Source organism: Micromys minutus (genome assembly GCF_963924665.1).
Source record: "Micromys minutus genome assembly, chromosome: 1".
In the NCBI taxonomy this organism is placed as follows: Eukaryota; Metazoa; Chordata; class Mammalia; order Rodentia; family Muridae; genus Micromys; species Micromys minutus.
The window spans coordinates 64,979,069-64,997,517 of NC_137969.1; the positions used below are offsets into that span (position 1 = coordinate 64,979,069).

At 42.4% G+C, this 18,449-nt stretch overlaps 1 protein-coding gene across 1 annotated transcript in view; it reads right to left on the minus strand.

The window, feature by feature from the left end:
* The window catches only part of DRC8 (dynein regulatory complex subunit 8), an 80,941-nt gene extending 74,176 nt beyond the window's left edge, over positions 1-6,765 (minus strand). The window contains exon 1 of the mRNA XM_080919396.1: positions 6,221-6,765. Coding sequence (XP_080775522.1) covers positions 6,221-6,251 — 31 coding nt within the window. The 5' untranslated portion in view covers positions 6,252-6,765. The remainder of the gene's footprint in view (positions 1-6,220) is intronic.
* Between the last annotated feature and the right edge of the window lie 11,684 nt (positions 6,766-18,449).

Genomic DNA, 18,449 nt, shown 5'->3' on the forward strand with positions numbered 1-18,449 from the left:
TGGGGTATAGATTCAGGAGCATGAGAGCATCAAGGTCACCCTTGGCCACCTATCAAATTCAAGGCCAGCCTAGGCTATAAGACCCTGTTGAAAAGACAGGGAACAAGACAGACTGACTGAACAATGTATTCTTCATTTTATAGCTTATCATTTCTCTGCCATATAAGAAGCTGGCTCCAAATAGAGGTAAGAACCATAGAAATATAAGAAAGCTATAAATGTCTAATGATGCAAACTCTTTCTGAACCAATCAGTGTTGACAATATAACAAAGAAACCCCTCAGGCTGGAGAGATGGCTCAGTGGTTAAGAGCACTAACTGCTCTTCCAGAAGTCCTGAGTTCAATTCCCAGCAACAACATGGTGGCTCACAGCCATTTGTAATGGGATCTGATGCCCTCTTCAGGTGTGTCTGAAGACAGCAACAGTGTACTCACATACATTAAATAAATAAATCTTAAAAAAGAAAGAATCCCAAAAATACTACTTTAGATCAAAGGAAATCAAAGAGTCATATAATATGAGAATCTCACTGACAGCTATCCACAGAAACAGACATTACTGACAGCTGAAAAAATTGAACCCAGAATGTGCTGTCTACTGTTTGAGAGATAATAATCACCCTATGGCACACCATCTCCTACCATAAGCTGTGCCAACTATCTTCAAGTCCTGTCTCTAAATAAAAGAGATGTGAAGTGCATAGAAGGGTAAACCTTTAAAAATTTGTTTCTACTTCTCTGTTTAGTTGCCTAAAACAGGAAGAATGATTATTAAGTGGCCTTAGAAATATGAACAAATGCTTTATGTGTGATCAACAACAAGACTTAGGTTTGTTTTTATCACCCTGAAATTTCATGTCAAGCACATACTAGTAACCACCAGGCCCTAAAATGCAGAGTGCTTCCTGCTTTCTCAGCATTTTTACGCCAAGCACCATGGGTACTGGAACCATACAAGGACTAGAAGACACCATCCACTAGGTGTGATGCTCCATACCTTTAATCACAGTGCTAGGGAGGCAGAGGCAGGCAGAGATTGGTAAAGGCCTCAAAGCTAGCCTGGTCTACAGAGAGCTGTAGAACAGGTGGGACTACTGTCTCAAAAAAAGAAGAAAGAAAGAGAGAGAGGGAGGGAGGGAGGAAGAGAGGGAGAGAGGGGAAGGGAGGGAGGAAGGAAAGGGAAGAAAGGAAAGAGAAGAGAAGATACTATCCTTAACACAACATACACAAGTATAATTCTCTTTGCTTTATATTTGAGGAATCTGAGGCTCCTTAGGTTTAGTACCTAGGCTAAGATCAGAAGGTTGTAGTTTGAGAAAGATAACATACAGGTCTCCCTCCAAAGCTCACCTTTGTTAACTGTAGTCTTTAGCATATAATCAACAGGAAAAAAAAAATAAGTCCACACACAAAAGTTCACTTTTAACTTCTCTATTTTCTCTATTTCAATCTGCCTTTCTCATATATGTGTGTGTGTGTGTTATATGTATACAACTATGTACATATGTAGAGACCCGAGAGAAGACACTGGTGTTCTCCTGTATTTCACCCTGTCTTAATCTTTTCAGACAGGGCAGGGTCTCTCACTAAATCTGGAACTAGGCTGGAGGCAGAAGCCCCAGGGATCCTCTTGTCCCTGACCCTAGAATGTAGAGGTTTGGAATGCACATGCAGTAATGTCCTGCTTTTTACATGGGCCCTAAGATGTGAACTCGGGGCCTCCTGCATGTGCAGTAAGAACTCTTACCTATGAAGTTTTAAATTATTTATTTTATTTTATATGAAATATGAAAACACTGTACCTATCTTCAGACACACCAGAAGAGGTTATCAGATTACACTACAGATGGTTGTGACAAACATGTGGTTGATGGAGATTGAACTCAGGACCTCTGGAAGAGCAATCAGTACTCTTAATCACTGAACTATCTCTCCAGCCCTCTCCCCAACATCTTATTTAGATTTCTAAATGTTTTGACTTCAAAGTGGTACCATACAAAGAATTTTTTTAACACACAAAACATGTAAAACCTCCTCTAATTGGACTAGTAATTTTTCCAAGTAATTATATCAAAGAATGCAAAATATCAAGTAATAATTTAGTACAGAAAAAAATAAATTTGAAAGGGGTTCACGGGCTGGAGAGATGACTCCGCGGTTAAGAACACAGACTGTTCTTCCAGAGGTCCTGAGTTCAAATCCCACTAAACACATGGTGGCTCACAACCATCTGTAATGGGATTGGATGCCCTCCTCTGGTGTGTCTAAGACCACCAGAGGTAGTCTTATGTACTCACTACATAAAATAAATAAATTCTTTTAAAAAAAGAAAGAAAGAGAAAGAGAGAGAAAGAGAGAAAGAGAGAGAGAAAGAAAGAAAGAGAGAGAGAGAGAAAGAAAGAAAGGAAGGAAGAAAGAAAGAAAGAGAAAAAAAGAGAGAAAGAAAGAAAACTGACACCTTTTTAATATCTCTGGTCTGCCTGAAGTTACAATTCTATACCTAAGCAGTTGGCTGCCTAATTCTAATTACAAACAGAAGTACTTCTAGTATTGTGTAAAATCCTCTAGGAGACATGAACGTTGGGATTAAAAGCTCCAACCAATTGACAACTTTATGAACCATCCACTTAAACAAACAAAACAAATTGAAAGGGGAAAAAAACTTCAAACAAAAATGCTAAGGAAACTTCAAAGAAATAATAAAACTTTAAAAAGAGAAGCTTTTTGTATCACATTTTAAACATTCTTTCAGTACAAAAAAAAAGAAATGACTTAAAATTAACTTGGTTTTACATTTTTAAATTCATTTGCTTTTTAGCTAATTACAAAAAAAATTAATCTAGAAAAAAGAAAATTATGCTATTCAAACAGAAAAGAAGCTACAGGGAAATATAACATCAACATAAATAACCACACAGAAAGTATTTTTTAAGTACATGAGAATCCCAAATCACTTTTTTTTCTTTTATGGTTTGGTTTGGTTTTGTGAAACAGTTGCTTTGTGCAGTCCTGGCTGTTCTGGAACTGGCTTTGTAGACTAACTAGGCTCTCCTGAACTCAGAGAGTGCCTGCCTCTGCCTCCCAATGGCTCGGATTAAAGTCCTGTGGTCTCTTCTACAGGCCCCAGTCCATTCTTAATCCCGATCATCCACTTGAATGGATACCTCTATATATATTTCAGAGGGTTTTAATCTACTGATAAATTCAAAAATGTGAACAGAACTGTGAAATGAGGTCTCCGGAGGAAGCAGGATCCTGGAGGGTGTGCCTTGATGATCTTATTTTGCCCACCCCACTTCCTCTGATTGCTCCTCTGGACTTCTTGTTTTCCATTTCTTCCTCTCTTATCTCCCTTACTGATAACACCTTCTGGGAGGACAAAGACAATGCCTTCTTCGTTTTGCCCTCAAGAAAGGGCTAAAGTTGAGCTTTAATCCCAAACTACCCAAGGACAGATAACTCCCTGGAATGCAGAGGGAAGTTGTTTTTGTAAGATAATAAATCACTTGTTCCACTTCAATAACCAAAGTTTATTGTCCCAACTGCACAGGCTGTGCCTGATCCGACCCAGACCGGAGATACATAGGAAGTAAGTCAGAATGTATGCTTACCACTAAAGAACCAAGGTGGAAAGTACGAAACCTTGTGGATTTGGCCTTTACAGGCACCTGATAATTCATCATCACCACTTCTCTGGGAATCCCACATTTGGACCTGGCCAATGCCCACCTTGCTGGCCAGTATTTAATAAAGCTTGTCTCAAATGGACAACTATGGATTTGGTCTTTCTCCTCACAGTTGTCAGGTTTAACATTCACCAGACTACTTTCCATGAAGCAAGCATTAAATACATAAGAAATTGAATATATGAAATCCAGCTTTACTTCCACAGCCACTACTTCCACAGTTAGTTGCAGACTGAACTGTTTCTCCTCCTAAACTTATTTCTAAAGAAATAGAAATTCTGTCTGCCTCTGTCTCTCTTTTAAGTAGGGATAAAAATTGTAAAAGAAAAAAAATGAGGCTGGGCATGGTGACACACATTTAAGCACTCACTCAGATGCAGAGTCAGGTGGAGGCCTGGGAGCTCCAGACCAACCAGAGAGCTACAAGGTGAGATTCCATCTCTCTCTCTCTCTCTCTCTCTCTCTCTCTCTCTCTCTCTCTCTCTCTCTCTCACACACACACACACACACACACACACACACATTCTCTCTCTCACTCTTTCTCCCTCTCCCTCTGTGTGTGTGTGTGTGTGTGTGTGTGTGTGTGTGTGTAAAATTTTAAATTGTAAAAATCTACAGTATACTCCAATGCTACCCTAAATAAGACTAGGGAAAAAAAAAGATAGGGGCTAGAGCAATGGATATTTGTTCACAATGTGAGCCGCTATTGTGTTATTTACAGAAAAATCTGTCTCTAGTTGTGGTGTGGCTCCACTTTAGCACATTCTGCTTAGATACTGTTAACAGGATTAAATGAAGTCAACCATAAGTCCAGAGGTAGACAAGCAACCATGACAGGGAGTAAAGAACAATGTCTGGGACACTGGCTGAGGAGGAAGGTCCGCTGTGTGCTTTCTCTACCTCTCTACCCTCTTTCAGCAGTGTCTGGCTCCTGGGTTTTCACTGGTAAAATCAAATGACTGAGATTTTGTTTAAAAAAAAAAAAAAAGATGGCTCAGAGGTTAGTAAGAGCACTAACTGCTCTTCCACAGGACCCTGGATCAATTCCCAGAACCCACATGGCGGCTCACAACTGTCTGCAATTCCAGTTCCAGGGGATCTGACAACCTCACACAGACATTTATGAAGGCAATAATGCACCAATGCTCATAAAATAAATTGATTTTAAAAACTAATTCATCTCCTAATGTTTTTCCCTTTTTCTTTTTCTTTTTCTTTCTTTCTTTTTTTTTTTTTTTTTTTTTTTTTTTTTTTTTTTTTTTTTTTTTTTTGCGGGGGTATATAAACGTTTAATTCAATAAAAAATAATTTTGGGAGAAGCTTTTTTTTAAATCTAAAACATTTTTCATAAATATTTTGATCATATCCTTTCCCCTCCCCCAACACCTCCCTGATCTCCCTGCCCTCTAACTTCATATTCTTTGCAAAATCAACAAAAAAGTAGAACAAACCTTCCACTTCTAAAGAAGCACCACAAAATCTTTATACCTTAGTAGAGTTAAAAGTCTATACTACAATCTCACCTTCTAAAATTAATTTTACCATCTATAAATCGCGGGTTTCCCAGTTTCAGTAAGCAGATTTCTAGCATGCTCTCGTGTCTCCCTGCTGGTTTTCTGTAATCACCATGACGATGACTAAACATTTCATGTAAAAATTAGTTGTTAACCTAACTACTTTGTTCCAAACAGGGAGGAAGGGGGAGGTCGACAGGGTGTGTGGTGATCAAAATGCAACAAAGATGGAGTGTTATTTTCACTTTTTCCAATGTTTGCCCTTTACTATTTTAGGGCTTGCTTATTTATTTCGTGGTGATTTTGTCAATTATCACGTAATGGCTGTTGAGTCACTAGATGATAACCACGGGTCCGGTTTTAAGTTATTCTGCAGGGTTACCAACAACTCAAAAGGTCTTGCAGTTCAACGTGGGTCATGAGTTTTTCCGATCCCCTGAGGCCTCGCGGGTAACTGGCGGGTCTAAGCGATCGGACAGGTCCCGGCTGAGTTTTCCTTCTGTCCTTAAAGTGATTTATTGGGTACGTGTGCCTAAAGCAAGGCTCTCGGGCGACCTGGGCAGCCACGGCCCAGTCTGATTTGGAGGCCGCGCTCTGCGGAGGAGGAGGCAAGATGGAGGCGGCCAGCTCCTGGGGCCGGGCTGGGCGGGGTTTCGGCAGGGCCACAGAGGATCCCGCCTGGTTCTTGCGCCAGCTCCGGTCCTCCGTGAGGCCGCCCTCCGGGTACCCACAACCCAGATCGTGGCCGGCACCCTCACGGGGCTTGGAGGTACCAGAGACAAGGACGCCATTATGAGCCTCCCTGGCGTGGGCCACAGCAGCGGCCCGCGCAGTTCTCTCAAGGGGAAGGGAGGGCGGGGCGGCCGAGGCGGAGGAGCGGGGCCGGGAGGACAGCGGGGACGCTGGCTGGCGCGGCTCCTCTGCCCACCGTCCGCCCGCCAAGGGGCTCAAGATGGAGGCCTGGCCGCGCTTCCTCAGGCACAGCGGCGACGTCGTGGCACCCTGGTCCACGACCCTACCTGTATTTCCGGAGTCCTTTTCCTCCGCCATCTTGGAGCGGAGCCGTCGCCTGGGATACCCATCACAAACCCTGCGGGACGCGCGAGCTGGACCTGGCGGAGGAAGCCCCTCGACCTCCCCACCCCCCTAGAACCGAGGCCGGCGTTCTTTGGGCCTAGGGGAGTCATTTATTAATAAGGCTCCGGAGCCGGCCTTGGCCTGACTGTGCTGCCAGGAGCGTAGCGTGCCTTCTTTATTTATTTATTTATTTATCTATTTAATTACTTATTTTATTTAGCTTTTTTTTCCTTCGCCGTATCAGATGCGCCCTAGAACCGGGTGCAGACCTGGTGGCCCCTGCGTATTACCGGGTGCCTCACCGAAAAGCCTCCGCCCATTCCTACCCCACCCGCGCCAGGCCTTGTGGCTCTCCGGCGTCACCCTCTCCTAAGCTTAGCCACACTGCAAGTCAGGGAACTGGAGGAAGCCAAGCCTCTCCCTGGGATCGCAGGGGAAGAGGACTTGTAGAAAAACATGTGCAAAATAGACACAAACACTGCGTCGCCAAGGCTGCAATTTCTGATACAAAATAATGTTCTCATAGCAACAGATAAATTGCCGGTCCGTTCTCAGCGTTACACACATTGATATGTTGATGGTGTAATTTGGCATGACCTTGCAATGAGAATTTTGAGTCCTGAGAAACTTGGCTATCGCATGTTTTGTTATTTTATGGATAAGCTCCGAATATTAGGATATATTCTTTTTAAAAAACAGTCTAAATGTCTAACAATGTGACTCAAATGAATATCTAGTTTTAATCTTTAGTGATATTTCATGGTACTTGTGTACTTAAATTTTTTTATAAAAGTAATCAAATGTTGAGGCCTTTAAAATGCAGGGTATTATATTTAATTTTGGGTTTCTCCTAATTTTTTATTAATTTCTTTATTCACTTTACATCTCAGTATTTTTTATTACTAGTTTTTACTCATTGAGCTTCTGTAATCTCAGAATAAACCCTCAGAGAAGACCAGCTGTATTCTCCATTAAAACATTTTTAGAAATAATTAGAAAATGGTGCATATTAAGAAATACTTCTAAGATGAACTCAAATGTGCACAGTAAATATATCACCCCAAAATATGGAGGAGTAATCAGCACTCATATTAATATTTACAGTCTATGTGCTCCCCCTTACTCTCCTTGAAAATGAAGGACATTGCAGCAAGTATGGGAAGGAAGAGAACGAATTGCAGATGATCCTCAAGGTCACCTGCCCCTTAAGTCTTTCTCTGCCTCTTCCTCAGTGGTCCTATAGTCAGAGTTTTCAAATGGTTTATAGTGCTTTTATTTTATGTACTTGTTTCTACCACATACATTTACAGCCGGTAAAGTTGTGCTATACACTGGAACATTCTGACTGGAATTGTGTGTGAGAGGTGTGTGTGTGTGTGTGTGTGTGTGTGTGTGTGTAGTTTGTGTCTTTACTTTTTTGTACAAGGAAGGATTCTCTTTAGGAGCCCAGGCTGGTCTTAAATTCCTGAGCTCAAGTGATGCTTCTGTTCAGCCTTCATGAGTATCTAGAGCTTCATATGCCCATGTCTTCCTTCATGAGTATCTAGAGCTTCACATGTACATGCCCATGTCTTCATGAGTATCTAGAGCTTCACATGCACATGCCCATGTCTTCCTTCATGAGTATCTAGAGCTTCACATGTACATGCCCATGCCTTTCTTCATGAGTATCTAGAACTTTGGATGTACCTGCTGACATCTAATCTGAAATAATATAGGTCTTAAAAATGAAGACAGGTTAGTAATCTCAATGACTTTTCCAAGCCTCTCAGATTCAAGTTACTATAAAACAGATTTCCCTCTTGCATTATATTTTTGTATCAGTAAAAGTATTGTCAGCACATGGTAATAAAATGGAATCCTTACATAAGCATTTGTAACATATACTTAGTTAACATTTTAAAAGCTAGACAAATTTCTCTGTAACTCCCCTCTCAATATGTTGTACATTCTACTAAACTAATGAAGTATTTCATTTTAGTTATTCTAAATCATATTAATCTGCACTTTTTTGAATTCCTCTTGAAAATGTAAAACAATACCATCAATTCAGGTATGGGAGATCACATTTGTAGTCCAGAGATGGAGGCAGGAGGATCAAGAGTTCAAGGTCATCCTCATATGACAGTGAGTTCAAGGTCAGCCTGAGGGTGGAAATTTTATTCAGCAATAAAAGATACATGCTTACCATTCATAAAACCCTAGGCACTAGTAAAAAGAAACTACAGCCAAAAGGCTTGGATCTTAGATAGTTAACAAACGGTTGAGCTAGGTTTGGCAATTCACACCTGTAGTCACAGCACTTGGGAGGGTGGGACAAGAGGATTCCTGAAAGTTCAAGGTCAGACTGGACTACATTCCAAGACCCTATAACAAAAAGCCAAATTTAAAAAAAGAAAAGACAGAATATGTTAGCTAATACTTCCCCTCCAACTTTGAAAACGAGACAGATCTTACCCATATCCACAGTACCTAGCCTCATTGGAGCATATTTTAATTTTTCACCTTGGTTAACGTAGGCTTAATTTTTTTCAAAACCTACTTTTAATATGGGTTCTTTAATGCTTTAACCTCCTTTCTAGCCCACTACCCATCGGAGGTAGTGGAAAAGAAAGGTTATTAGGATACGGGGAAAGTGGATCTGTTCAGAAATAGTTCTTTGGAACAAATCCCATCTGTGTTGTCAGGAAATCAGCAGTTCAGTTCACAGGAATCAGCATCGGCAGCTCAATCCGCTCAAAGACACTTCACAATGCACCAGCCGTCCAACTGAGTAGAGTCAGGATAACAAACCCAAATCAGCAGTGGTGGCACAATCTAGCAGACATAGCCAGGCCTCCTCCTGAATAAGCACAAGTCAGTGGGAGTGCCCAGGACCAGCAGGAGCGCCAGGAAAAGTTCTCTGCCACACCTCTCACAACAAAGTGAAGCTCAGCAAAAACCTGAGACCAACAACACAATGGTTTGAACAGGTCCCCACAGCCTCATATATTTGAATGCTTTGTCATTAGAGAGTGGTTGCTAGATGACAGGCATTAGACAGTGTGGTCTTGTTGAAAGAAGTGTATCACTGGGGGGTCTGCTTTGGGGTTTCAAACACTCCAACCAGGCCCAGTGTCTCTCTTTCCTACTGCCTGACAATCGGGATGTAGAGCTCTTAGCTACCTCTCCAGAACCACATCTGCCTTTAGGCAGCCATGTTTCCCACCATGAAGATAACAGACTAAACCTCTGAAACTGTAAGCCAGCCCCAATTAAATGTTTTTCTTTGAAAGAGTTACTGTCGAGGCAGCCGAGATGGCTCAGAGGTTAAGAACACTCACTGCTCTTCCAGAGGTCCTGAGTTCAGTTCCCAGCAACCACATGGTGGCTCGCAACCATCTGTAATGGGTTCTGATGCTCTCTTCTAGTATGTTTGCAGACAATGACAGTGCACTCATATAAAATAAGTAAATTTTATTTTAAAATTACTGTAGTCATGGTGTCTCTTCACAGCAGTAAAACATTGACTATGGTGGAAATCTTAATAGGTTAGTAAGCTTGCAAAGAAATTCACTGTGGATCAAAACAGTAGGTTTCATTTATGAAGGACTATTGGAAGATCAAACCCTATCTCTCTTCTTAAATTGATCTTCCACTCAAAAGAGTTCACTCCCCCAAGTGTTTCAAATGCACACAGGAATGAGCTATCCCCACAGTACTCAGCACTGCTACAACCTGCTGCCTGTATGAAGGGCGTGCAGTATCTCATAACACGGCTCACGAGCTTTCAGCTGGCCCTTCTTGGTTTCTACTTTGCCATAATCAAGCCTCACTAAGCAGATGTGACCTCCACATATCCTGGAGCCCCAGACAAGGGACAGTGAGGAAGAGGCACCTACTACTGTCATCTAATTCCAGCTTCCTAATGGTAGGCCCTAATCCCTTCCTTGAGAATTAATATCAAGAATGTTTACACCACTCCTGTGAATAGTCAACAGCTTGACTCTGTGATCTCAAAAGCAAAGTCTTATCAGATGATATCAGAGAAGGCTAGGAGCATCACTCAGGAGCATATATACCAAATGCTAAGCATGCCAAAATACTGGGTTTGCTCCCACAACCACATACTAAAGTCAGCACAGTAAGGATGAGATTCCTGATAGAACTATATGTTGAAAATAGTTCTTTTCAGGCTGGAGATGTAGCAAAGCTGGTAGACTGCCCAAGTAGCATGGACAAAGCTCTGAAGTCAATCCCTAACACCCTATAAAGCAGGTGTAGTAGGGAGTATACGAGTACCAGGAAGGTAAAGGCAGGGAGTGAAAAGTTCAAGGTTATCATCCTTGAAATTCAAGGCCAGCCTGAGCTATGAGACCCTATCAAGATTCCTAAGTAAATGATGTTACTCACTTTGTATACACTGTCTTGTAATCTTTATGAGGTTGTTTACACTCCTGTTTTACAGGTGAAACTATATCTTTTAGCCAGGTAGTGGTGGCACAGGCTTTTAAGCTCAGCACTCAGGAGGTAGAGACAGGATCTCTGAGTTTGAGGCCAGCCTGGTCTACAGAGAGAGAGTAGCCAGGACAGCCAGGACTACACAGAGAAATCCCCCTATCTTGGAGAACAACATTTTTATAAATGGTATACTATGGTATTGTAGATAGTTATGTGTCTGGAATGAATTACAGCTCATCTGGGCTCTACTTTATGTGTGCCATTGGGAGATCCAACTTAGTACCAGAATACTTAGAGAAGAACATTAAAGGCAAAAATTCCCCACAGAATTAGTCACCTCTCTTTGTGGTTTTTTTGTTTTGTTTTGTTTTTTCCTTCTTTTTAAAAATTGCTTCAAAGCATGATGAAAAACCTTTGGCAGAATCTCTCAGAAACATTGAAGGAAGCACATGGAGGTGTGCTCTTTGTCCTGTCTGGACAGATGATGATTTAAACTAAAGGCCTGGCCAGACTATGGCTTCTCTCTCCTCCCCACCTTGCTGCTGACTGAGATCTCAGGCCTCTGTCATGAAGGAGGGCTAAAAGTTTTAGCCCTGGACAAGAATATTTTCAGAACCAAAGCACCATCAGTGTTCTGAGTCAGTGGATACAGAAAGCCAGGCTGTGGGCTCCTTAAAAGCAAGCCCTGTAGAAACCATAGCCTGTAGGAACAGGCATGCCCCTAGCAGCCATGCCCCCAGACTTTCTTCCCCTGTCAAAGCACAGTTTTTTCCACTTCTCTTTAAAGCACATTGACACAGAGGGAGTGGGGACAATGACCAACCACCTCTGGGCTGGAGCTATGACTCACCAGTTAAGAGCCGTTATAGCTCTTCCAGAGGACCTGAGTTTGACCCCCAACAGCTTCATCAGACAGCTTACAATTACCTATTACTCTAGCTCTAAGTGATCAGATGCCCTCTTCTAACTTCTGTTGGTACCTGTACACACCTGGCATACACACACACACACACACACACACACACACACACACAATACATTTTCTGTTTTAAAAAATATAGTAGTTAGCAGAACTTAAAGATGAAGGATGGTAGTCAAAAACACTGACCCAGAATTGTTCCTGTCTAAAAGAACATCAGGGACAATAAAGAGACAAGACTGAGGGATAGGAGGCCCAGTGACAGGCCCAAATTGGGACCCAGTTCAATGGGAGGCCCCCAGGGTCTAACACTGTTACTAATGCTCTGGTATGCTTACAGAGGGGAGCCTAGCATGACTGCCCTCCAAGAGGCCCAACAAATGGCTAAAAGAGTCAGATACAGATACTTACACCCAACCAATGGACAGAAGCTGGGGACTCCTGCGATTCAATTAGAGGAAGATTGGAAAATATTGAGGAGGAGGACAACCTCATAGGAAGACCAGAAGATGCAACTAACCTGGACCCCCAAGATCTCTCAGACACTGAGCCACCAACCAGGCAGGATGCACCAGCTAATATGAGGCTCCCAACACATAGACAGCAGAGGACTTCCTGGTCTGGTCTCAGTGAAAGAAGATGCACCTAACCCTCAGTGAGAGAGAGATGAGGCTACAGGGAATGAGGAGGTAAGTGTGGTGGGGTAGGAGGGGGTGTGGGGGAGTGAGGACATCCTCTTGGAGATGAGGGAGAAGGAATGGAATGAGGAACGGACAGAGGGCAGACAGGGAGGGGGATAATGACTGAACTGTTTTAAAAAAAAGATTAAAGATAAAAAAAGAAAAAAATGAGGAGTGTTGGCTGACCCAAAGATGGAATAAATGTATATGATTGCCTACATAATGGCTTCCCCATCTAATGTGAATGTGTAAAGTAAATCCATAATGCTAACTGACTGTGTGTTATTTTGTTGATTGCATCTCCTTGGTGATGGGGATGAAAATGGCTCCTGTGGCGGTTTGAGTCTGCCTGGCCCATAGGGAGTGGTACTGTTAGGAGGCGTGGCCTTGTTGGAGGAAGTGTGTCACTGGACAAGTGGGCTTTGAAGCTCCAGGCAGTATGAAAGAGACAGTCCTTTCCTAGCTGCAGTTGGAGCAAGATATAGACCTCTCAGCTCCTCCCTTGCCGCACCTGCCTGACACTACCATGTTTCCCACCGGGATGATAATGGACTGAACTTCTGAACCTGTAAGCTAGCCCCAATTAAATGTTGTCCTTTGTAAGAGTTGCCTTGGTCATGATGTCTCTTGACAGCAATCGAACCCTAACTAAGACAACTCCAAAGCCTCGTATATTTTAATGATTGATCCCTAGTTGGTGCTACTATTTAGGAAGAATTAGGAGGTATGGCCTGGTTGGAGGAGATGGGTCACTCAAGGTGAGCTTTGAGGTTTAAAAGCCCAGGCCAGGCCCAGTCTCTTGATCTCTGTCTCCAACTTGTGGATCATATGTAAGCTCTGTGATCCTGCTCCAGCATCATGCCTGCTGCCATGTTCCACAGCATGATGGTCATGAACTCACCCTCTGAAACTGTAAGCATAACCCCAATTAAATACTTTCTTCAATAAGCCTTGGTCATGGTGTCTTCTCATAGTAATAGGGCAAGTCCTGAACTGGGATCTTTGAAACAAAGTTTTATTTATGTTAACATTTGTATTGAGAGATAGCAAACACTCCAAGGAAAACTTAAAAATTTGTCTCATGGGGCAAAGGGATCTAAGTGTGGATTCCCAATACACTGCTCAATGGCTACATCACTTTGCTTTGGTTTTATTGGCTGGCTTGTTGGTTCCACAATGCTAGGCATCCAATTCAAGAACCCAGAGACTGCTAGGCAAGTGATCTATGCCTCTGAGCAATGCCCCTAGCCCAGCTATAAAAATTTGGATATAAAATTTTTTCTAACCCAAAACCACAGTTTCAAATATGAATGCAGTCTACAGCTATCCCTTTCCATATAGCTGGGTTTAATTTCTTTGGACTCTGTTCACATGACCCTCACATGACTCCAGGGCCAGAAATAATCTCTGGTGCATGGGTAGTGTTCTAGGAACTGTGCCAGAATTTCACATGCATGGCCTTCTTCGTCATCACAGTATTCTTATAAGGCATTCCTCAAATTGAGATGACTTCTAAGTTACAGGTAAGGAAACCAGGAGAGAGAACACAAAGTGGCTTCTCCGAGAAGAAAAGCATCTCTGTTTTCCATTCAGCCCCTGGAGCTTTTCCTGAAATTAGCCTCAAAATCTCAAACTGGAATTCTCTCCCCTCATCCCCATCCCCTATGTTTCAAGCCTAGGGGCCTCGCGTGCTACTCTGTCAAGGAGAGCATGTTATTCATCCCGCAAGGTAAAGAGAGACTAGGTATCCCAACCTTTCTAACTTCCATTTTTCTTGCTACCCTTAACTACAGCTAAGTGTCTGTTTGCTAACATTTGGAGGCATCGAAACTGCTAGACTATAGAAAGGAACTGGCATGATAAGGTTTGCAGGCATTATCAGAGTTCTGGAATCTTAGAAAATCTTCCCAGGCATGGCCCCGGACTTATAACCTTCTTGACTCTCTGAGATGTTAAGGTGTCCTGGGCACATGTGCATACAGCTCTTCTTGCTAGTTCAGGATCACTAGAACTACTATTAATTTCTCTACCCTAAGTTTGTGAAATAAATAATGATAGTGCATGAGACTCTTGAAGGACAAAGGGAAAATATTTTAGATAAGGAAATTTACAGGCATACACTGCACAGTGACAGAGCTCGTATGGTATAGTGATCCTATAAGATTATTGTGCAGTTTGTTATGGTTTGGATATGAAGTATCCCCCCAAAAGGTTTGTGTGTTAGAGGTTTGGTCACATCAGTAAGAAGTCTGACTAACACAGAGATGAACAGTTGCTGTCACCTAGTGATGCGTAGCAGCATAATACACCCACCATGATGGTGATAACATCGCAATACTTACGATTGTAAATGAATCTACAGCGTGGCAGCAGGGCAAAGGTATTACAAACCAATTATGTACAGTATATAATACTTGTTCATACTTGTAGAATACTTGATAATAACAAATACACAGACATCACTAGTTTGTGTACTTAATGTCCTCCATCGGCTCATCCATTTGAACACTTGCTCCCTAGGTGGCGCTGTCTGGGAAGGTCATAGACTTTTAGGAGATGTAGCCTTGAGGGAGGAAATAGGATAATAGGACAGTGAAGGGTGGGCTTTGGGAGGTCATAGCCTGGCTCCACTTCCTCTACACATCCTGTGTGAGGATGAACATAAGATCAGCCAGCGTCCAGTCCCCACTGCCACGTCTAGCCTTGTCACTATAAACTTTGTCCCCCTGCAACTGTGAGCTGCCTTTGGTCACGGTGTTTATCACAACAGAAAACTAACTAATGCATGTTCTATCTATAGAAGTAGTGCCCATCTTGAGTTTACTTTCTCTCCTCTTCCTCCTTTGACATCTGCTCCACCACCAAACAGCAATACACCAGTGTCATTATAAGGTCTGAGGAAGGCACATGCCACACAGTGCTATGAAAATCCAGTTGTCACACCTTACCAGATATCTCAATTACATCAAGATGCCATGTGGAAGGATTGTGCTCCTCAAATTAAGAAATGTGTCTGTAGCAATAGATAGACAGATAGATGAGTAGTCCTGGGGACGGTTCGAGGTCTGCCCCAACGCATGCTACTTCTAAGCCCCTTACCACTGCTACCCAAAGACAAATTTGTGTCGTTGGGGCTGTTTGAACACAAGGCTTCATACAGTCCAGACAAGCCTTCAACTTGATATACAGCTGAAATTCCTTCTGCCTCCACCTCCAAAGTACTGAGATTACAGGGATACCCCACATACACTGAATTTTTATAGGTTTATGTATAATAAACAGTCAAGTACTAAAAAGGGAATTTCTGCTAGACATTGCGGCACTCACCTGTAGTTCCAGATGGCAGGTGGGGAGGAGATAAATTGTTTGTTTTTTGAGCCAGGGTCTCACTAGGTAGCCCAGGCTGGCCTGGAACCCATTATGTTGACCAATCCGAGATCTGCCTGCCTCTACCTGCCAAGTGCTGGGACAGTAGTGTAAATGGCCACACTGGCAGGATTGTAAACTTGAAGGCAGCATTGTAACTTTGAGAGCAGCCTCGATCACATACTGAGACTGTCTCACACACAACAGGATTTGCTACAGTATTCTGGACTAGAGACAACCAACCATCACATTTCAATTTAAACTTGAGCAGAAAAATGACTTAGTGCTGTACTTCATCTTGACTGTGTAAGCCCAACCTAGGATTATGGCCACTTAGCAAAGAGGAATCAGTTGAGGATAACAACTGTGACTTAGAGGCTAATGTTCCCATACATAGGAAACCTTTCCTAAATGGTTTAAATACCTATCCAGAATGAAGAATCATAAATATCTTCTTTTAAATTATTTTTTTCTTAAAAAAATTGTGAACTCTTTTTTTGTGTTCCTTAACTTTGAAGTTTTTTTTTTTAAATTTTATGTGTGTGAGTATTTTGCCTGCATGTTTGCATGTGCATCACATGTGTACAATGCCTACAGAGGTCAGAAGAAAGCTTCAGATCTCCTTAAGTTACAGATGGTTGTGAGCTACCATACGGGTGCTGGGAACCAAACCGAGGTCCTCCACGAGAAGAAGTGCTCTTTCCCACTGAGCCCATGCTTCTTAATTTTAAATGATATAATCTCAAGACACTTGTAAGACAGCTCTCATTTATTCATTTGTTTGTTTGTTTACTTTTCTTGAGACAAAACTGTGCCATATAGCTCTAGCAAGCTTTATACTCCCTGTATGGCAGAGGGGAGCCTCAAAGTTGCAACCGTCTCCCTACCTTAGCTCCAGAAGTTTGGCATTACAGGTATATACCACCAGTTTTAATCTCATTTCTGTTCCTGTGATAAAGTACCCAAGCAAAGCAACTTTAAGGGAGAAAAGGTTTACTGTGCTTACAGTCTAACACTGAGGAGGGATCATGGTGACAGGAGCCAGACTGTCACACCCACAGTCAAGAACAAAAAGAAGAAATACTCATCTACTCAAATATCTTCTGTACTTTACATGGGACTGTCAATAGCTCTTTAATAAGTGCTGTTTGTTCTTTATCTCTTAACTCAGCTAGCTCCCACATAATAGAGACTGGCCACAGGTGAGCAATAGTACTCTACCTTAATCCTCTAAACCAATCTGGCTACCTCCCAGTCAAAATCTCAGTGATACTTGCATTTTAGTACCAATCTGGCTCTCTGGGCTATAGGTGTTTTCTCAAGGTCTCTCTTGGACTCTCCCTATGGCTAATCCCCACTTTCTCTTTCTCCTTCCTCCCTCCCCCTAGCTGGAAGTCTCTCTCCTGCCCAGTAACTGGATAATCAGTTTCTATTAACAAAATAGAGAATAAATGGGGGAGCAAAGCTTACAAAACATTGAGACAGGAGATACTTAGACTAAAGATTGCAACCAGATATGAGGGCACAGAAATCAGCATTTGAATGGTACAGCATTGAGGAATGGGTGGGTCTTAGTTCAATTAAACAATCAAGTAAACCCCACAGATAAACCCATAGGTGATTTAGACTTACTGGAAGTGAGACTTTCTTCCCACTAGATTGTGCCAAGTTGACAAAACTAACCATTATAGGGCTCAGCCATTAAGAGCACTGACTACTCTCCCAGAGGACCAGGATTCAACCCACAACACCTACATGGCAGGTCACAATCCCTCCAGTTCCAGGGGATTTGATACCCTCTTCTGGCCTCTGCCAAAACCAGACACACACATAGGCAAAATAGTCATATACATAAAATAAAACTTTAAAAAAAGATACATATAGGAAACTATAGCAATAGTTGGCTAATCACTCAGTGCTCCTGCCCAAGGGCTATCTGGATTCAGAATGAAATACACACACACACACACACACACACACACACACACACACACACACACACACACACGTTAATTTTAAATATGCCTAATGCCTTGACTAGCTCAAAGGCTGGGTAGTTTTAATCCTCGCTGTGGCTAGCACACTTTTCCTTCCAGTACTCCTGGCTTAACACCCTCTAATTCTATATTTTATCTTTGTTGCCCTGGCTCATTCTGGGTGGCCCCCTAGTCTTTGCTGCCCAAGTTGCTCTGGACAGCCCTTCCTGGGGCCGAATTGCTTCTCACCTACATTTTGAATGATTTTCCTTCTGCAGCTCTAAATCTGATCCATCTCCCTGTGGATCTTGTTGGTTTCCTTTCTTCCTCTCTTCCAGATCCTAGCCCATGCAAATCCCCAGTTCCTGCCTGCCCAACCATTAGCCATTGGCTCTTTATTGATCGATCAAAAACCAATTGGGAACAAGCATTTGAACATGCAGATGCCTAATTTGGGGGTCCAGATTAATTCAAAGCATTAAAACCAATCCCCAACAGAAAGCAAGACACCTAATGTAACTAACTACCTTCCCAACTCTCTCAGGAACATCATTTAAGCAACTGTTTCTGTGGTATACAATACTGACATCTGAGATATGGCTATTCCAGCCAAAACTCCATGTGTATTTTAAACGGTCCTGGCTGGGAGATTCTTTGGAGCCAGCATCCCTTTCAAGTCATACCCCACCTTAGTTACTTCCCTTATTGCTGTAACACAAAAGCTTTTGTTTTCCTTAAGGAGGAAAGATTCCTTTAGGTCCATGATGTCAGAGGGTTCTGTTGGTTCTGA